This window comes from Ranitomeya variabilis, chromosome 8 (genome assembly GCF_051348905.1).
Source record: "Ranitomeya variabilis isolate aRanVar5 chromosome 8, aRanVar5.hap1, whole genome shotgun sequence".
Taxonomy (NCBI): domain Eukaryota; kingdom Metazoa; phylum Chordata; class Amphibia; order Anura; family Dendrobatidae; genus Ranitomeya; species Ranitomeya variabilis.
Window position 1 is genome coordinate 155,585,576 of NC_135239.1, and position 21,929 is coordinate 155,607,504.

General features: G+C 46.2%; 1 protein-coding gene across 2 annotated transcripts in view; it reads right to left on the bottom strand.

Moving 5' to 3' along the window:
• Positions 1 to 21,929, bottom strand: part of MEI1 (meiotic double-stranded break formation protein 1) — a 1,359,645-nt gene that overhangs the window by 815,284 nt on the left and 522,432 nt on the right. For both annotated transcript variants that reach the window (XM_077277434.1, XM_077277433.1), the window contains one exon: positions 17,598 to 17,739. In XM_077277434.1, coding sequence (XP_077133549.1) covers positions 17,598 to 17,739 — 142 coding nt within the window. The remainder of the gene's footprint in view (positions 1 to 17,597; positions 17,740 to 21,929) is intronic.

Genomic DNA, 21,929 nt, shown 5'->3' on the forward strand with positions numbered 1-21,929 from the left:
CCTCCTTGGTGTTCTCCTCCTCCTTGGTGTTCTCCTCCAGGTTTCCTTGTCTGAGCTTCAACCTTCAGGCTCTCATTAAGTATTTTTAAATGTAACACTACAGTTGCCATACTACTTGGGTTGGGGCCTAGTAACGGTGTTCTCCTCCTCCTTGGTGTTCTCCTCCTCCTTGGTGTTCTCCTCCAGGTTTCCTTGTCTGAGCTTCCACCTTCTGGCTCTCATTAAGTATTTGTTGGTAAAAATTGCTGGTTGGGGCCTACTAACGGTGTCTGCCGCTCCCTGGTGTTGTCCTCCACTGTATAAATCTGAGCTTCAACCTTCTGGCTCTCATTAAGTATTTGTTGGTAAAAATTGGTGGTTGGGGCCTACTAACGGTGTCTGCCGCTCCCGGGTGTTCTCCTCCACTGTATAAATCTGAGCTTCAACCTTCTGGCTCTCATTAAGTATTTGTTGGTAAAAATTGGTGGTTGGGGCCTACTAACGGTGTCTGCCGCTCCCTGGTGTTTTCCTCCACTGTATAAATCTGAGCTTCAACCTTCTGGCTCTCATTAAGTATTTGTTGGTAACAATTGGTGGTTGGGGCCTACTAACGGTGTCTGCCGCTCCCTGGTGTTGTCCTCCACTGTATAAATCTGAGCTTCAACCTTCTGGCTCTCATTAAGTATTTGTTGGTAAAAATTGGTGGTTGGGGCCTACTAACGGTGTCTGCCGCTCCCTGGTGTTGTCCTCCACTGTATAAATCTGAGCTTCAACCTTCTGGCTCTCATTAAGTATTTGTTGGTAAAAATTGGTGGTTGGGCCCTACTAACGGTGTCTGCCGCTCCTGGGTGTTCTCCTCCTCCTGAGTGTTCTCCTCCTCCTTGGTGTTCTCCTCCAGGTTTCCTTGTCTGAGCTTCAACCTTCAGGCTCTCATTAAGTATTTTTAAATGTAACACTACAGTTGCCATACTACTTGGGTTGGGGCCTAGTAACGGTGTTCTCCTCCTCCTTGGTGTTCTCCTCCTCCTTGGTGTTCTTCTCCAGGTTTCCTTGTCTGAGCTTCAACCTTCAGGCTCTCATTAAGTATTTTTAAATGTAACACTACAGTTGCCATACTACTTGGGTTGGGGCCTAGTAACGGTGTTCTCCTCCTCCTTGGTGTTCTCCTCCTCCTTGGTGTTCTCCTCCAGGTTTCCTTGTCTGAGCTTCAACCTTCAGACTCTCATTAAGTATTTTTAAACGTAACACTACAGTTGCCATACTACTTGGGTTGGGGCCTAGTAACGGTGTTCTCCTCCTCCTTGGTGTTCTCCTCCTCCTTGGTGTTCTCCTCCAGGTTTCCTTGTCTGAGCTTCAACCTTCAGGCTCTCATTAAGTATTTTTAAATGTAACACTACAGTTGCCATACTACTTGGGTTGGGGCCTAGTAACGGTGTTCTCCTCCTCCTTGGTGTTCTCCTCCTCCTTGGTGTTCTCCTCCAGGTTTCCTTGTCTGAGCTTCAACCTTCAGGCTCTCATTAAGTATTTTTAAATGTAACACTACAGTTGCCATATTATTTGGGTTGGGGCCTAGTAACGGTGTTCTCCTCCTCCTTGGTGTTCTCCTCCTCCTTGGTGTTCTCCTCCAGGTTTCCTTGTCTGAGCTTCAACCTTCAGGCTCTCATTAAGTATTTTTAAATGTAACACTATAGTTGCCATACTACTTGGGTTGGGGCCTAGTAACGGTGTTCTCCTCCTCCTTGGTGTTCTCCTCCTCCTTGGTGTTCTCCTCCAGGTTTCCTTGTCTGAGCTTCAACCTTCTGGCTCTCATTAAGTATTTGTTGGTAAAAATTGGTGGTTGGGGCCTACTAACGGTGTGTGCCGCTCCCTGGTGTTGTCCTCCACTGTATAAAGCTGAGCTTCAACCTTCTGGCTCTCATTAAGTATTTGTTGGTAAAAATTGGTGGTTGGGACCTACTAACGGTGTCTGCCTCTCCTGGGTGTTCTCCTCCTCCTGAGTGTTCTCCTCCTCCTTGGTGTTCTCCTCCAGGTTTCCCTGTCTGAGCTTCAACCTTCAGACTCTCATTAAGTATTTTTAAATGTAACACTACAGTTGCCATACTACTTGGGTTGGGGCCTAGTAACGGTGTTCTCCTCCTCCTTGGTGTTCTCCTCCTCCTTGGTGTTCTCCTCCAGGTTTCCTTGTCTGAGCTTCAACCTTCAGGCTCTCATTAAGTATTTTTAAATGTAACACTACAGTTGCCATACTACTTGGGTTGGGGCCTAGTAACGGTGTTCTCCTCCTCCTTGGTGTTCTCCTCCTCCTTGGTGTTCTCCTCCAGGTTTCCTTGTCTGAGCTTCAACCTTCAGGCTCTCATTAAGTATTTTTAAATGTAACACTACAGTTGCCATACTACTTGGGTTGGGGCCTAGTAACGGTGTTCTCCTCCTCCTTGGTGTTCTCCTCCTCCTTGGTGTTCTCCTCCAGGTTTCCTTGTCTGAGCTTCAACCTTCAGGCTCTCATTAAGTATTTTTAAATGTAACACTACAGTTGCCATACTACTTGGGTTGGGGCCTAGTAACGGTGTTCTCCTCCTCCTTGGTGTTCTCCTCCTCCTTGGGGTTCTCCTCCAGGTTTCCTTGTCTGAGCTTCCACCTTCTGGCTCTCATTAAGTATTTGTTGGTAAAAATTGCTGGTTGGGGCCCACTAACGGTGTGTGGCGCTCCCTGGTGTAGTCCTCCACTGTATAAAGCTGAGCTTCAACCTTCTGGCTCTCATTAAGTATTTGTTGGTAAAAATTGGTGATTGGGGCCTACTAACGGTGTCTGCCGCTCCTGGGTGTTCTCCTCCTCCTGAGTGTTCTCCTCCTCCTTGGTGTTCTCCTCCAGGTTTCCTTGTCTGAGCTTCAACCTTCAGGCTCTCATTAAGTATTTTTAAATGTAACACTACAGTTGCCATACTACTTGGGTTGGGGCCTAGTAACGGTGTTCTCCTCCTCCTTGGTGTTCTCCTCCTCCTTGGTGTTCTTCTCCAGGTTTCCTTGTCTGAGCTTCAACCTTCAGGCTCTCATTAAGTATTTTTAAATGTAACACTACAGTTGCCATACTACTTGGGTTGGGGCCTAGTAACGGTGTTCTCCTCCTCCTTGGTGTTCTCCTCCTCCTTGGTGTTCTCCTCCAGGTTTCCTTGTCTGAGCTTCAACCTTCAGACTCTCATTAAGTATTTTTAAATGTAACACTACAGTTGCCATACTACTTGGGTTGGGGCCTAGTAACGGTGTTCTCCTCCTCCTTGGTGTTCTCCTCCTCCTTGGTGTTCTCCTCCAGGTTTCCTTGTCTGAGCTTCAACCTTCAGGCTCTCATTAAGTATTTTTAAATGTAACACTACAGTTGCCATATTACTTGGGTTGGGGCCTAGTAACGGAGTTCTCCTCCTCCTTGGTGTTCTCCTCCTCCTTGGTGTTCTCCTCCAGGTTTCCTTGTCTGAGCTTCAACCTTCAGGCTCTCATTAAGTATTTTTAAATGTAACACTACAGTTGCCATACTACTTGGGTTGGGGCCTAGTAACGGTGGTGTTCTCCTCCTCCTTGGTGTTCTCCTCCTCCTTGGTGTTCTCCTCCAGGTTTCCTTGTCTGAGCTTCAACCTTCAGGCTCTCATTAAGTATTTTTAAATGTAACACTACAGTTGCCATATTACTTGGGTTGGGGCCTAGTAACGGTGTTCTCCTCCTCCTTGGTGTTCTCCTCCTCCTTGGTGTTCTCCTCCAGGTTTCCTTGTCTGAGCTTCAACCTTCAGGCTCTCATTAAGTATTTTTAAATGTAACACTACAGTTGCCATACTACTTGGGTTGGGGCCTAGTAACGGTGTTCTCCTCCTCCTTGGTGTTCTCCTTCTCCTTGGTGTTCTCCTCCAGGTTTCCTTGTCTGAGCTTCAACCTTCTGGCTCTCATTAAGTATTTGTTGGTAAAAATTGGTGGTTGGGGCCTACTAACGGTGTGTGCCGCTCCCTGGTGTTGTCCTCCACTGTATAAAGCTGAGCTTCAACCTTCTGGCTCTCATTAAGTATTTGTTGGTAAAAATTGGTGGTTGGGACCTACTAACGGTGTCAGCCTCTCCTGGGTATTCTCCTCCTCCTGAGTGTTCTCCTCCTCCTTGGTGTTCTCCTCCAGGTTTCCTTGTCTGAGCTTCAACCTTCAGGCTCTCATTAAGTATTTTTAAATGTAACACTACAGTTGCCATACTACTTGGGTTGGGGCCTAGTAACGGTGTTCTCCTCCTCCTTGGTGTTCTCCTCCTCCTTGGTGTTCTCCTCCAGGTTTCCTTGTCTGAGCTTCAACCTTCAGGCTCTCATTAAGTATTTTTAAATGTAACACTACAGTTGCCATACTACTTGGGTTGGGGCCTAGTAACGGTGTTCTCCTCCTCCTTGGTGTTCTCCTCCTCCTTGGTGTTCTCCTCCAGGTTTCCTTGTCTGAGCTTCAACCTTCAGACTCTCATTAAGTATTTTTAAATGTAACACTACAGTTGCCATACTACTTGGGTTGGGGCCTAGTAACGGTGTTCTCCTCCTCCTTGGTGTTCTCCTCCTCCTTGGTGTTCTCCTCCAGGTTTCCTTGTCTGAGCTTCAACCTTCAGGCTCTCATTAAGTATTTTTAAATGTAACACTACAGTTGCCATATTACTTGGGTTGGGGCCTAGTAACGGAGTTCTCCTCCTCCTTGGTGTTCTCCTCCTCCTTGGTGTTCTCCTCCAGGTTTCCTTGTCTGAGCTTCAACCTTCAGGCTCTCATTAAGTATTTTTAAATGTAACACTACAGTTGCCATACTACTTGGGTTGGGGCCTAGTAACGGTGTTCTCCTCCTCCTTGGTGTTCTCCTCCTCCTTCGTGTTCTCCTCCAGGTTTCCTTGTCTGAGCTTCAACCTTCAGGCTCTCATTAAGTATTTTTAAATGTAACACTACAGTTGCCATATTACTTGGGTTGGGGCCTAGTAACGGAGTTCTCCTCCTCCTTGGTGTTCTCCTCCTCCTTGGTGTTCTCCTCCAGGTTTCCTTGTCTGAGCTTCAACCTTCAGGCTCTCATTAAGTATTTTTAAATGTAACACTACAGTTGCCATACTACTTGGGTTGGGGCCTAGTAACGGTGTTCTCCTCCTCCTTGGTGTTCTCCTCCTCCTTGGTGTTCTCCTCCAGGTTTCCTTGTCTGAGCTTCAACCTTCTGGCTCTCATTAAGTATTTGTTGGTAAAAATTGGTGGTTGGGGCCTACTAACGGTGTGTGCCGCTCCCGGGTGTTGTCCTCCACTGTATAAAGCTGAGCTTCAACCTTCTGGCTCTCATTAAGTATTTGTTGGTAAAAATTGGTGGTTGGGACCTACTAACGGTGTCTGCCTCTCCTGGGTGTTCTCCTCCTCCTGAGTGTTCTCCTCCTCCTTGGTGTTCTCCTCCAGGTTTCCTTGTCTGAGCTTCAACCTTCAGGCTCTCATTAAGTATTTACCAAAAAAGCAGAAATAGGAAGCCAAAGTCATAAGTACAAATTTGCACAGAAAATTTTATTAAATATTTTTTAAAAACACTCCTTTAAATATATTAAAAAGTGGAGACAACACATGTCAGAAAAACTACACAACGTAAGCCACGGATGACATATCACCGTAACACCTTCAAATTGGTTACTCCAAAGAGCTGCTGACCACCTCTATTGCTTTAAATATGTGGACTCTAATTTTACCCACTGATTTTAGTCCTATGGTGGACATAACACAATGTCTATGCTGTATATAGATATAAGGTGCATAGTGCTTCACTAGACATTAGGCAGTGATTAGTCCACAGGTTGTTACCATAAATATAGGCCAAATTCTATTGTGAGCCAAACCATATCACAATATACTGCTGGTTAAAGTAACCGAAAACCATATTAAGCAAAAACATTTGGAGGTTTAAATGTCATACATGACCTGCACGTGTAGTCCTGAGCCCCAACGCACGTTTCGCGTTAGCTTCGTCCGGGGGAATGTGTGTGGTAACAATTGGTGGTTGGGGCCTACTAACGGTGTCTGCCGCTCCCTGGTGTTGTCCTCCACTGTATAAATCTGAGCTTCAACCTTCTGGCTCTCATTAAGTGTTTGTTGGTAAAAATTGGTGGTTGGGGCCTACTAACGGTGTCTGCCGCTCCCTGGTGTTGTCCTCCACTGTATAAATCTGAGCTTCAACCTTCTGGCTCTCATTAAGTATTTGTTGGTACAAATTGGTGGTTGGTGCCTACTAACGGTGTGTGCCGCTCCATGGTGTTGTCCTCCACTGTATAAAGCTGAGCTTCAATCTTAAAGCTCTCGTTAAGTAGTTGTTTTTAAAATGTGTGGTTGGGCCCTTAAAACGGTGTCTGACGCTACTGGGTTTTCTCCTGTTTTGTTGTTCCGACCTTCAATGTTCAGGCTTTCGGCTTACATTTTAAATAATTAAACTGCAGTTGGCCTACTACTTTGGTTGGGCCTAGTAACGGTGTGTGCCGCACCTTGGTGTTGTCCTGTGTTATTTTCCTGACCTTTAATCTTCAGGCTTTCGGCCTTCATTTGTAATATTAAACTGCATAGGGCCTACTAGTGTGGTTCGGCCCTACTAATGGTGTCTGTCTGCCGCTCCTGGGTTTTCTACTCCACTGAACTAAGCAATGCCACCTGGTTAGTCCTGTTACCAATTTTGACCTGCATTTTACCCACTTTATTATTTGGGCCTTGTAATAAAACACTTCGGGATCGCCTTTGCTGGGGTCAAAGGTCACGTGGTTTGTGCATTGAATCTGAGGCGTACAGCAGGTTTCTTAGCAGACTGACTTCAGGTCAGATTTATTAACGTGAAAGCAACATAGATAAAACAAAGCATAAAAATAAATCCTAGCCTGTCCGGCTCTAACTAAACAAATACGCTGCTATCTAACAACTGGGGGGGCTTCTCCCACCCAGCTAACAACACACAGTCCTTGAGCACAGCTCTCACTCACGTTTGTCTCACACAGACAGGCAATCTGTGTGCCCCAGGCTGACACCTGAAACCCCCAGCTGGTCATCCTTTATTCCTGCACTTATTAACCCCTCCGTATCCTGAAGATACTGAGAGGCCTAACTCACATAGGATAGGTACCTGGGCGAGATATATCTGCCCCTGACTACCAGACCAACCTGGCTCTTACATATCCCCCCCTTCTGCTCAGACCACTCCGGTCGAGCAAGAACACTCTTGAAACAGTGCACTCGGGACAGGGCATCAGCGTTCCCCATCTGCACTCCGGGGCGGTGCTCCACCGTGAAAGAGTAAGCCTGCAGGGCAAGGAACCACCGGGTTACCCGACTATTACGGTCTTTGTGGAGGTGCATCCACTTGAGAGGGGCATGGTCCGTGACCAGCCTAAACTTCCTACCCGCCAGGTAATACTTGAGGGAGTCGAGAGCCCATTTAATGGCTAGGCACTCTTTTTCAACCACGGCATACCTCTGCTCATGTACATTCAGTTTCCGACTGAGGTAGAGGACCGGGTGTTCCACTCCGTCCCTCACCTGTGAAAGTACAGCTCCGACACCAGTATCAGAGGCATCAGTTTGCACCACAAACTCGCTGCTGAAGTCAGGAGTCACTAGCACGGGCTGAGAGCACAAAGCCCGTTTCAGGCTGTGGAAGGCCTCTTCAGCAGCTGAGGTCCATTTTACCATGACGGAACCCTTCCCTTTGGTAAGATCCGTCAAGGGGGTAGCCATGGCTGCAAAATTGGGTATGAACCGGCGATAATAGCCGGCAATCCCCAGGAAAGCTTGTACTTGTTTCTTGTTCACTGGTTGCGGCCAGCCCTGAATTGCCTGTATTTTGTCGATCTGTGGTTTAACCACTCCTCTGCCAATCATGTAACCCAAATATTGGGCTTCTTCAAGCCCGATGTGACATTTCTTGGGGTTTGCCGTTAAGCCTGCGTCTCGCAGGTCATCAATCACCGCCTGTACCTTCCGGAGGTGAGTTTCCCAGTCCAAGCTGTAAATTACGATGTCATCCAGGTAGGCCGAAGCGTACTGCCTGTGGGGCCTCAAGACTCGATCCATCAACCTCTGGAACGTTGCTGGAGCTCCGTGAACTCCAAACGGCATGTAGACATACTGGAACAGACCTTCCGGTGTAGCAAATGCCATCTTCTCTCTGGCCGCCTCGGCCAGAGGGATCTGCCAGTACCCCTTTGTTAGATCCAGGGTCGTAATGTATCGGGCTTTACCCAGCCGGTCGATTAACTCATCGACCCGAGGCATAGGGTACGCATCAAATTTAGAAACTGCATTCAGTTTCCTAAAGTCATTACAAAACCGTATAGAGCCATCCGGCTTAGGTATCAACACGATTGGACTGGACCAGGCGCTGTGTGACTCCTCAATGACTCCTAAGTCCAACATTGCCACCACCTCCCGGGAGACGGCTTCAAGGCGTGCTTCCGGAATCCGGTATGGCTTCACATGAACTGTGACACCAGGCTCTGTAACAATCTCATGTTTCACCAGCTTAGTCCGGCCAGGTTTTTCCGAGAAAAACTGTCGGTTCTGTAACAAAAACTGCTTAACCTCAGATTTTTGTTGTTCCGAGAGAGTCTCGGCAATCTGCACCTCCGGTACGGTAGGTGAGCAAACCGGACGGGGCAGATCCGCCGTTAGGGCAGAGCGGTCTTTCCAGGGTTTTATCAGATTCACATGATAAATCTGTTCTGGTTTTCTCTTACCGGGCTGGTACACTTTATAGTTCACCTCACCAACTCTTTCCATGACCTCAAAGGGGCCCTGCCATTTCGCCAGAAATTTACTATCCACTGTAGGGATTAGGACCAACACCCTATCCCCGGATGCAAACGTACGGACCTTAGCACCTCTATCATAGCTTTGCCTCTGGGCTCCCTGGGCCTGTAACATATGGTCCCTAACAATGGGCATGACAGCGGCAATACGGTCCTGCATTTGTGTTACATGGTCGATCACCGTTTTAAAGGGAGTGACTTGACCTTCCCAGGTTTCTTTTGCAACGTCCAACAGTCCCCGGGGACGACGGGCGTACAACAGTTCGAAAGGCGAAAACCCTGTGGAAGACTGGGGAACTTCCCTAATGGCAAACAGCAAATAGGGTAGCAAGTAATCCCAGTTCTTCCCATCTTTGTCTATCGCCTTCCGGAGCATCTGTTTTAAGGTTTTGTTGAACCGCTCAACCAGGCGATCTGTTTGAGGGTGATAGACAGACGTACGCAACTGGTCTATTTGTAAGAGTCTGCAGAGCTCCTTCATCACCCTCGACATAAAGGGAGTCCCCTGGTCGGTGAGTATCTGTTTTGGAATTCCCACCCGACTAAACACTTGTACCAACTCTTTGGCGATCGTTTTGGTAGCAGTGTTACGTAAAGGGACGGCTTCTGGGTAACGAGTGGCATAGTCCATGATGACGAGGATATGTTGGTGCCCACGTGCGGACCGGGGAAAGGGCCCAACCAGATCCATCCCAATTCTCTCAAAAGGGACTCCAATGATAGGGAGGGGTACCAAAGGGCTACAGAACCGAGTTTTAGGCGCAGAGATTTGGCACTCTGGACAGGACTCACAATAGTTACGTACATCACTATGTATTCCAGGCCACACAAAACAATGCGATATCCTTTCTGTGGTTTTCTGTACCCCCAGATGTCCCCCCATTATATGTCCGTGGGCCAGGTCCAGTACCTTCCACCGATAAGGTTTGGGTACCACTAACTGTTGCACAGTGTCTTCTCCTTTTTTCTCTACCTGGTAGAGCAAATCATTTTCAAGAACCATGTACGGGTACGCTAGCCTAGTGTCAGGTTCTACGGGTACCCCATCTATCATTTTTACATTTTTCCTAGCCGGAATCAGGGTAGGATCTTTCATTTGCTCGCTGTGGAAGTCATCCAACTGGACTCCCAAATCTGGCAGGCAAGGTGCTGGATGGCTGTCTGCCTCCGCCTCTCGCTGAGTTTCCTCAGTTTCCTCAGTTTCCCCCGCCAGAACTGAGAAGGGGAACTGAAGGTTAGTTTCAATAACCTCCCCAGCAACGTCTTCCTGTGGGACCTCCTCTAGGAGTTCGGGACCTCCAGATGGCATGGGAAAAGACTCACAGCTACCGTGAAGGAGCAACTGATTCTCCCACAACTGCCAGAAATGGGGAAAATCACTGCCCAGGATTACATCCTGTAACAATGCGGGAACGAGTCCCACCTTGTGTTGCACAGACCCATAGGGAGTGGAAATCGATATGACCGCTGTTAGGTACGAGCAGGTGTCACCATGCACACACGTTACAGAAAATTTGTCAGACGAACCAGATGGAAGTGCCACCAGACTAGCTTTCACCAGAGTCACCACACTTCCAGAGTCTAGTAATGCCACAACACTTTTCCCATCAACAGATAATTCACACAGGTGTTTCGCTATATCATTTTGACCCGCATTCACATTCACTAGCCGTGTAACCAAAGACATGCATTTCTTAGAGTCTGTAGCGTTGCACTGCATGGGTTCAGTGGTAAGAGGACAGTTCGCAGAAACATGGCCCTTCTCATGGCAGCGGAAACACCTAACAGGCCCCCTATTGAGCCCACCGTCCATCACTCTCGGTCTCGGAGTACGAGCAGTCCCGTGTTCCTCCCCCACAGCTTTAGGCGCTTTTCCTTCACCCGTAGTCCCTGGAACAGTCTTACCGGTTCCACGAGGAGGAGGCACAGACTGGGTGCTAGCGGTTTCGTCGGGAAGTCCTTCTGCCACGGAATAACGCTCGACCAACTCCACAAGTTGATCCGCTGTCGTGGGATTTCCTTAGCTTACCCACCTTTTCAGCGCTGGTGGTAGTACTCTCAGGTATTTGTCCAGGACAACCCGCTGGATTATTTCTGGGGTTGTCAGTACCTCGGGTTGCAGCCATTTCTTTGTCAAGTAGATCAGGTCGAACATCTGAGACCGCGGCGGTTTCTCTGGCTGGTATGTCCACTGGTGTACCCTCTGTGCACGGACAGCCGTCGTCACACCCAGCCGGGCCAGGACCTCAGCTTTCAGCTTCTCAAAGTCCTGAGCGTCTTCCGGGTCCAAGTCATGGTAAGCTTTTTGGGCCTCACCGGAGAGAAACGGAGCGATCAAATCGGCCCATCGTGCCTTCGGCCACTTCTCCCTTAATGCCGTCCGCTCAAACCTTGTCAGGTATGCCTCGACGTCATCTTCTGCAGTCAACTTTTGCCAGTATCGACTCACATGGATCCTTCTGGACTCTGCTTCCGGGTCTGCCTCAGGCATGCTCACCAGGCGCTGCGCCACCTGTTGGAGAAGCTGGCAGTCTGCAACCGTCATGTCCATTAACTCCCTCAGCTGTGCGGACATCAAGCGATTAGCTTCATGCTGTGCGGCAGTGGCCTGCTGCTGTACGGCAGTGGACTGTACTAGGGCTTTCACCACGTCTTCCATACTGTCGCCTGTGCCACGTAATTGCCCGCGTTCTCCACCACAATGTAATAAAACACTTCGGGATCGCCTTTGCTGGGGTCAAAGGTCATGTGGTTTGTGCATTGAATCTGAGGCGTACAGCAGGTTTCTTAGCAGACTGACTTCAGGTCAGATTTATTAACGTGAAAGCAACATAGATAAAACAAAGCATAAAAATAAATCCTAGCCTGTCCGGCTGTAACTAAACAAATACGCTGCTATCTAACAACTGGGGGGGCTTCTCCCACCCAGCTAACAACACACAGTCCTTGAGCACAGCTCTCACTCACGTTTGTCTCACACAGACAGGCAATCTGTGTGCCCCAGGCTGACACCTGAAACCCCCAGCTGGTCATCCTTTATTCCTGCACTTATTAACCCCTACGTATCCTGAAGATACTGAGCGGCCTAACTCACATAGGATAGGTACCTGGGCGAGATATATCTGCCCCCGACTACCAGACCAACCTGACTCTTACAGGCCTATATCAGTGTTTCCGCTTCATCCTGCCCATTGCCCAGCCGGTGCTAGATGAGTCTTGTGGTACTTTGACCCAGACCACTACATTCCCCTTGCACGCTACACAGCCACAATCTGACCCTGCTGAAAGTCAGGTTCCCCTTCCCGAATACTATACCACCTTACACAGGGACAAAGAGGAAGGTGCAGATGAAAGTGCAGGTTTCTTCAATAGGTAGGGGGGCATACTCGTTGGCGACGTCACAGGCACAGGGCCCCTCAGAGTACGCAAAAGTGTCGCTGCCGGTGGGAGGTGCCCCCGCTGTGCAAACACACCACCATACTTTGAGGGGCCCTGTGCCAGTGCCAATGCGAACGAGTGGGCCTCCCTGCTTGCTCAGGATCACATCACTTGCAAAGTTGAAATACTTACCTCTCACTGCTCCACCGCTGTGACGTAGTCCACGTTTCCTGGGCCCACTAAAACCTTGAACCAGCCCTACCCCCCACAACTTTTGCCAAATGACCCCCAATTTCCAATGCCCAACTATTATTATAAAGTTAATTAAGATTGTCAAGCTTCAGAAACAAGAATGGATGTTTTTGGCATTAAAATGGGCACTGTAGGTGTTTTCCTGGCCTCCACTCACTGCCGACTATGCTTCCCCATTGATTTGCATTGGGTTTCATGTTTCGGTCGATCCCCGACTTTTCGCGATAATCGGCCGACTTCACTCGACTCGACTTTGGACAAAGTCGGGTTTCGCAAAACCCGACTCGATCTTAAAAAAATGAAAGTCGCTCAACCCTACTTAACACCGCAACTAGAAGTAGCCGTGGAATGTACCTAGCGCTCTCTAGACATCTCGACACAGCCGGAGGACTAATTACCCCTAGAGATAGAAAAGGGAAAACTATCTTGCCTCAGAGAAAATCCCCAAAGAACAGGCAGCTCCCCACAAATATTGACTGTGAGAGGAGAGGGAAAACACATACACAGACTGAACTGAGAATTTAGCAAAGGAGGCCACTTCTAGCTAAATAGAAAGGACAGGACAGAGTACTATGCGGTCAGTATTAAAACACTAGAAAAATCCACCATAGAAAATACAAAAACTCCACAGCTAACTAAAGATATGGAGGGTATATCTGCATCTCCAGAGATACCAGCTTGGCTAAAAAATCCTAATACAGACCAAGCTGGACAAGACAAAACATAGGAAAAAACTGAACAATAAGACCACAGAAAGTGGACAGAAAAATCAAGGCCAGAACTTATCTTTGTTGAAAAGAACTGCAAAGCATAAGAGACCAGGCAGGGATGTGAATCCTCCAGGAACAATGGACAACTGGCACTGACTAAAGGGTGAAGCCAGACTAAATAGCCCTGACCAAATTGCACAAAGTGAAAACACCTGATAAATGCTGTGATTCAGAGACAGCAGCGCTACCACTTACAACCACCGGAGGGAGCCCAAGAGCAGTATTCACAACAGTGGTCCTGTGGTCCCCTGCAACCCTTTTGGAACTCAGTTTTCGATGCCTTTCACTTGATGACTGGGGTCCGCCACGAGCCCTCCCCCCAAATGGCCCTACTGTCCCTGATACCCAGTTCGATAGCTTCCGTTAAAAATGGGATCCTGAGATTTTGCTTAATAGCTGCCAGGGCAGTTATTCCCCGGCATTGGAGGTCCACTGAGGTCCCCTCCACGGAGGAATGGATAGCTGAAATGGATAGATTACATCGTCTGGAGTCGCTGGTGGCGGGTGATGGTGATGCTGCATATGTCCAGGGGCGAACCTGATTCCTCTGGCAATCCTTCAAGGAGAGCACAGGGTTCCTGACTTGGCTGCGTACATACTCATAATTCTCAATACGTGGGCGTGTACATTGCTGGGTCTCCCTTAATCCCCCCTCCCCCTCCCTCCTTACTCCCCTTTTCCCCCATTCCCCCCCTTTTTTTTTTCTCTCTCTTTTTCTCTTTCTTTCCTTTCTCCTATTTCTACAATTGCTTTTCTTACAGGTTCTGTATTTTGTATATAAGGTCTATGTCCCGAGGTGATTCTCAAGATGAGAACCATGTACCCTTTATGTGCCAGAGTTCTTGTTCAACTACACTTGTGCTGTGTTCTCAGAGATGTAATGTATAGCTCTGGACATTGTAATGATTCTTTTTACTGTTTTTCCGGTTTAAAATTTCAATAAATATATTTACTGAAAAAAAATAAAATTAAACTGTGTCCTGTAGTTGTCTGGTTCCACACAAAGAGTCTCCTGAGTTATCCCTTATAATTATTACACATGGAGGGGGCCATAGGAGGGCAACAACCCAGCAGCAGGACCGCTACTTCAGCCTTTGTGCAAGGAGGAACAGGAGGAGCACTGCCAGAGCCCTGCAAAATGATCTCCAGCAGGTCACAAATGTGCATGTGTCTGCACAAACGGTTAGAAACCAACTCCATGAGGATGGTCTGAGTGCCCGACGTCCACAGATGGGGGTTGTGCTCACAGCCCAACACCGTGCAGGACACTTGGCATTTGCCACAGAACACCAGGAATGGCAAATTCGCCACTGGCACCCAGTGCTCTGCACAGATGAAAGCAGGTTCACACTGAGCACATGTGACAGACGTGACAGAGTCTGGAGACACCATGGAGAGCGATCTGCTGCCTGCAACATCCTTCAGCATGACCGGTTTGACAGTGGGTCAGTAATGGTGTGGGGTGGCATTTCTTTGGAGGGCCGCACAGCCATCTGTGTGCTAACCAAAGGTATCCTGACTGCCATTAGGTACCAGGATGAGATCCTCAGACCAATTTTGAGACCTATGCAGGTGCAGTGGGCCCTGGGTTCCTTCTGATGCATGACAATGCTAGACCTCATGTGGCTGAAGTGTGTCAGAAGTTCCTGTATGATGAAGGCATTGATGCTATGGACTGGCCTGCCCGTTCCCCAAACCTGAATCCAATCCAGCACATCTGGGAGACCATATCTCATTCCAACCACCAATGCCACGTTGCACCACAGACTGGCCAAGAGTTCACTGATGTTTTAAACCAGGTCTTGAACAAGATCCCTCAGGAGATATCAGCCATCTCTTTAGGAGCATGCCCAGGTGTTGTAGGGAGGTCATACAGGCACGTGGAGGCCACACACACACTACTGAGCATTATTTCCTTGTCTTGAGGCATTTCTACTTAATTTGGGCCAGCCTGTAATTTGATTTTCCACTTTAATTTTGAGTATCATTCCAAATCCAAATCTCCATCGGATATTAATTTTGATTTACATTGATCCTTTAACTTTTATTATTCTCAACGCAATACACTATGCAATGAATAAAGAATTGCAACTGGAATATATCATTCAGTGACATCTAGGATGTGGTATTTTAGTGTTCCCTTTTCCATTTTTCTAAGCAGTGTATATACTATATATATATATATATATATATATATATATATATATATATATATATTACGCTGCATGGCAATATATTACGCTGCACGGCACTTTGTATTATTTTGGGATTATATATTTTTTTATCTCTTTTCCAGGGTGTTAAGGCCCCGTCTCACATAGCGATTTACCAACGATCACGACCAGCGATACGACCTGGCCGTGATCGTTGGTAAGTCGCTGTGTGGTCGCTGGGGAGCTGTCACACAGACCGCTCTCCAGCGACCAACGATCAGGGGAACGACTTCGGCATCGTTGAAACTGTCTTCAACGATGCCGAAGTCCCCCTGCAGCACCCGGGTAACCAGGGTAAACATCGGGTTACTAAGCGCAGGGCCGCGCTTAGTAACCCGATGTTTACCCTGGTTACCAGCGTAAATGTAAAAAAAACCAAACAGTACATACTTGCCATCTGATGTCCGTCAGGTCCCTCGCCGTCTGCTTCCTGCTCTGACTGAGCCGCCGTACAGCGAGAGCGCAGCGGTGACGTCACTGCTGTGCTGCGCTCTCGCTGTACGGCCGGATCTCAGTCAGAGCAGGAAGCAGACGGCAAGGGACCTGACGGACATCAGATGGTCAGTATGTAGTGTTTGGTTTTTTTTTACATTTACGCTGGTAACCAGGGTAAACATCGGGTTACTAAGCGCGGCCCTGCGCTTAGTAACCCGATGTTTACCCTGGTTACCAGTGAAGACATCGCTGGATCGGTGTCACACACACCGATTCAGCGATGTCAGCGGGACCTCAACGACCAAAAAAAGGTCCAGGCCATTCCGACACGACCAGCGATCTCACAGCAGGGGCCTGATCGCTGGTACGTGTCACACATAGCGAGATCGCTACTGAGGTCGCTGTTGCGTCACAAAACTTGTGACTCAGCAGCGATATCGCTAGCGATCTCGCTATGTGAGACGGGGGCTTTAACACTACAGTTTCCAATCTTTAGTGTTTACATTTGATATATGGTGATTACCTATAGTGCTGTATGTGCTGACCTTTTCCTTTTCATTATGTCTTGTCAAATGTTTTAATATACCTTTTTCCTTATTGGTGTTTTTATTTAATAAAATGAAAATTTGTTGCATTGAATGATTTTTCGGTGACTAATACTATTTTTTAAGTAGTTTTTTTTTCTAAACCAGTGTTGTGGTGTCTACTTGAACTTTGTTACATATATTTAATTGGGTATTAATTTTCTCCTTAGTCTTTGGTTTAAAGGCTAGGAAATCACGCTGCTGGTATGAACAGCAGCCATATGTGTCACACAACAGCATGTCTCTGAAAAGCCGCATTACAAAACATTTGTGAAACGTGTCTGTTACTTGCTGTCGCACAAATATTTTAGAGCTGTGATTTTGCTCTAAATAAAACAGCCAAGTTATAGATAAGTTACACACAAGTCACGTGACATTTGCAAATTACATTGAACGGTATGGCAAAACACTTGTGTGTGACTTGCAACCAGCGACAAAAAATCCAACACATTTTGAAACATCTACAACTTTGTTTTACAGTTGCAGCAGGTCAAACATGACACTATAGGTAATCATTACACCAAATGTTGCAATGTGCTGCTATGTGCTGTAGCTTTGTGTCACATAATACAAATTGCCATGTAGAGTAGACCTAGCCTTAGTGCTTTGATCTTTGGCAGACATGGAGGCCAGACTTGGATCTCCCATTGCCATTTCTACCATCAGCACTAGCTTTCTGGGGAACCAATGAAGTAACAAATAGAACAATCTCATTCTATTGTACTTCTTATGGAAACCAGACGTGAAAAATGTAGAGCTACAACAAGAAATGGTTAATCTACTCAGCCATTATAAATAGGCAGCACTCCTGTTCATATGGACATCATTTTGTGGATTATGATCACATTGTAGCTAGATTGAAATTTTCCATTTGGGGTATGAATGAGATTACGTGCTTCATTTTCTAATTATAACAACATATGTATATTATATTTGTTGATACCTCCTGTGAAAATATTTTAAAAAGTGTTAGAAAAAGTGGTGTTGCTTTATTTTTACATGCAGTATGACTTTTCTACCACATATTGCCACGTGTTTTCAACTCATAAAAGTAGCTGTGGGTTACATCAGCTTGTCGGACACTAAAATGTGGCAAAACTCAGTTTCTGTACCATATTTATAAATGATTTTAAGATAACAAAAATAGTTATCTATTTGTACCATATGTGATAAGAAATTGTACTTACCAAAACAATTGGTATGCAAAAATTGTCACAGGTATTTAACAAGTACAATGAAAATGTCTGTAGTGTACTCTTGCTTTGGGAAGATGGTGCTGTGAACGCATTGTCATGAGTTATTTGATAATCCTTACACTCCAGGGCCAATCTAAATAGATGGGAACCATAATGTTTAAGGTTTTATGTTAATTCATCTGAAATAAATATTGTATTTCAATTACTGTATATACATTAGAATGACTAATTAATTACTCCTACTCAAATTAGTTGAAAAAGTGGCACCATAGATTGACAAAGTGATCACTAGAGATGGGCAAACCCGAATGGTAAAGTGTTACTGTTCATATTTGGCAGCCTGAACAAAGTTTGTTGAAAGGCTGCAGCGCGGTCAATCAACAAGCTTTTCCTGTGTGGGCACTTCTCAATCACAGCCATGTCAAATACTGGCATAGCTGTGATTGGCCAGCAAGTCATGTGAAAAAATAAATGAATATGAAAAAAAAGATGCCTCCCCTATTCTTGATAAAAAGTGAAGGTAAACCTGTGGGCTGCAGCCCGCAGCTGTCAACTTTATCTTGGCTGATTATCAAAAATAGAGGGGTCACCATTTAAATAATTTCCAAAAATGGCATGGGGTTCCTCCATTTTTTAGAAACAGCTAAGCTAAAGCTGACAGCTGAGTTGCTAGCATTCTCATACTGGGAAGAGGCCATAGATATTAGCCCTCTCCAGCCTAGAAATAGCAGCCCGCAGCAACCCAAGAAAAGGCACATCCATAAGATGTGCCTATTCAGGTGCTTTGACCGACTCTTCCCACTTGCACTGGTGGGGTGGCAAGTGGGGTAATAGTTTTGAGGTTGTTTTATGTCTGCTGACACAATGCCCAGAGGTTAGTAATGGTGAGACGTCTAAAATATAAGCCATAATTAACCCGCTTGTCAAATTTAATTAAAAAACGCACGCAGAGCAAAATTCTTTAATTGCAATAAACACTCACCGACCTTCTTTTACCCATTTATTAATGTAAAAATAAAAAATCAAAGTTAGGCCATGTGCACACGTTCAGTATTTTTCGCGTTTTTTTCACATTTTTTCGCTATAAAAACGTGATAAAAACACGAAAAAAACGCTAACATATGCCTCCCATTATTTTCAGGGTATTCTGCATTTTTTGTGCAAATGTTGCATTTTTTTCCGTGAAAAAATCGCATTGCGGAAAAAAAAGCAACATGTTCATTAAATTTGCGGAATTGCGGGGATTCCGCACACCTAGGAATGCATTGATCTGCTTATTTCCCGCACGGGGCTGTGCACACCATGCGGGAAGTAAGCAGATTATGTGCGGTTGGTACTCAGGGTGGAGGAGAGGAGACTCTCCTCCACGGACTGGGCACCATATAATTGGTAAAAAAAAAAGAATTAAAATAAAAAATAGTGATATACTCACCTTCGATGGCCCCCGCAGTCTTCCCGCCTCTCAGGTGCATGCTGCCACTTTGGTTCCTATAGCTGGTGTGTGGTGAAGGACCTGCGATGACGTCGCGGTCTTGTGATTGGTCGCGAGACCGGTCATGTGACCACTCACGTGACCGCGACTTCATCGAAGGTCCTGCACACACAGACCATCTATAGGAACGGATGCCGCTGAGGAGATCGGCTGTCTGCAGGTGAGTATAACCATTTTTTTTTTTTTCATTACTTTTAAACATTCTATCTTTTACTTGCTGCAGATCGCTTCTAAAACTTTAGCATTCTGCAAGCTAATTTCCCTTATACTCTCTCTCTCTGCTGATAATATATATGTCCCATGAGAGCTTCAACTCCAACATCTGGATGTGTTGCTGAGCTGTGGCATAAGTAATAGGATCGCTCATTCCTGCATGCAGGATACACTGAGCTGACCATGAGAACGTGGCTGCCTGTGACCGGCGTTAACCTTAATGACATCACCGACGGCCATACGCAGGCATGTTCTCGCGCTCAACTCATTGTGTCCTGGATGTCGGGCTGAGTGGTAACATTTGTCACTTTTCAGTAATGCATCCAGATGTAGCAGAGTTGGAGTATGTCATGGGATATATGGATTGTCAGCGGAGAAGTGAGTATAACTGACTTTTTGTTACATTAATAAATGGGTAAAAGAGGGTCGGTGAGTGTTTTATTTCAATTAAAGGACTTTACTCTGTGTATCTTTATTAAATTTGACAACAGGACTAGTAATGGGGGTGTCTAATAGACTATTTAAATATTTATGCAATGAATTAAAAAAAAAAACGCATGGGGACTCCTCTATTTTTGATAATCAGCCCAGATAAAGCTGACAGTTGGGGGTCTGTAGCACTCAGCTGTCAGCTTTACCTTTGCTGGTTATCAAAAATAGGGGGAACCCCACTCCATTTTTTTCATTGATTTATTAGCTAAATAGACAGGCATCAGCCACTGAATACTTTCATCAGCTTCGCCTGCTCTCCTTGCTATCAGCGAGACCAGGCATATACGATGAGATTTATACTACAATTAGTCCTTAGTAACTATATATCTATATATGATTCTCCCATAGATAGTGGGCAGCACTTACTTAATACAAATGATAAACACATGATTTGTTAACCTAACTGGCATTTAAGGAACAAAAATTGAAGTGACTAATAAATGAATATATAAAACAAAATGTTATTGATTTATAGATATAAACATTTTAACATTTCTGGAGTAAAGTACTGGATAAAAAGGCAGAATTGAAGTCTACAATAAATAGATAAGTAAATGGCAGTAAGTTGTGCATTGAAAAGTGCTGATGCTTACCTAAAAGTAGAATTAGATTAAAGTGCATAACGCCAAAAAGTGTATATAAATTTATCAAAACATAAATATGTCTAAATAAATAAATAAATAAATAAATAAATAATTCAAGGTTTTACAATTTCATCAGGTGATCAATGGAAGGTGCTATTAATTAACAATTCTAAGGTGTCTATGGATAAACAAAGGAAATCAATTGTCAGACATTCATAGTTTAAGCCTAGGATCCTCTAGCTGCAAGACTGTAACAATAGGACATCTCTTTTTACATTAAATGCATTTCTCTGTCGACATAACAGCCTGGACTGACATATATCAAAGTGACATAGCATGGAAGGCAATAAAATACCTCTACGCTGCTACCGTGTGTGGAAAAGTGCTCTCACTCCAGCCTCCTAGCCCCTGTAGTGACCAGTATCCTGTAGTAACCGATACGTTGCAGTCACCAGTATGTTATGCCCAACCCGTGCTTCTGGAAGCATGCACTTGTAAGTTAGGCAGGCTTTCATTGTTTCAGAAATGCCAAACGTGGACTCATTATGTGGATTAGGTACACTGTGCGGCTCAGAAGGGAGGGGGTATTTGGATTTGGGAGCGGAGAATTTGCTGAATTTCTTTTGGTGGGTGAGGAGCCATTAGGCTTTTTCCAGTCTTTGTGCTACTGGAACGCCCACCAGGGCCGTGGGGTGCTCGGTACCGGGTCCGGTGCTTAACCCCTTAATCCCATATGACGTACTATGCCGTCAAGGTGACCAGTGACAGGATAGTACATCATATACGATCGGCTGCGCTCACGGGGGGAGCGCGGCCGATCGTGGCCGGGTGTCAGCTGACTATCACAGCTGACATCTGGCACTATGTTCCAGGAGCGGTCATGGACCGCCCCTGGCACATTAACCCCCGACACACTGCGATCAAACATGATCGCAGTGTTCCTTGCGGTATAGGGAAGCATCGCGCAGGGAGGGGGCTCCCTGCGTGCTTCCCTGAGACCCTCGGAGCAACGCGATGTGATCGCGTTGCTCCGAGGGTCTCCTACCTTTTTCTCCCTGCCGCAGGGCTGCATCCAGGTCCTGCAGGGAGGTGGCTTACCAGAGCCTGCTCAGAGCAAGCACTGGTAAGCCTGCAGCCCTGCATGTCAGATCACTGATCTGACACAGTGCTGTGCAAAGTGTCAGATCAGCAATCTGACCCTATAACATGATGCCCCCCTGGAGCAATGTTTTAAAGTAAAAAAAGAAATATTCACATGTGTAAAAAAAAAAAAATCCTAAATAAAGAAAAAAAAAAAATATATATTGTTCCCATAAATACATTTCTGGAGCGCCCCCAGATTCAGGGCCGCGGGGTACTCGGTACCGGGCCTCTCTGTCTCGGTCCTGGGGTTGTCACGGTGGCTAGACCCGATCCGTGACCCTGCTAAGGGGCGTCCAATGAAAGATATGATGATGGTGCATGGTTCGATGAATAACGAGGACACAGGGTTGCAGTCTCTTTACCTCTTAACTGAAGGCTTCAGGATCCGCAATCCAGAGC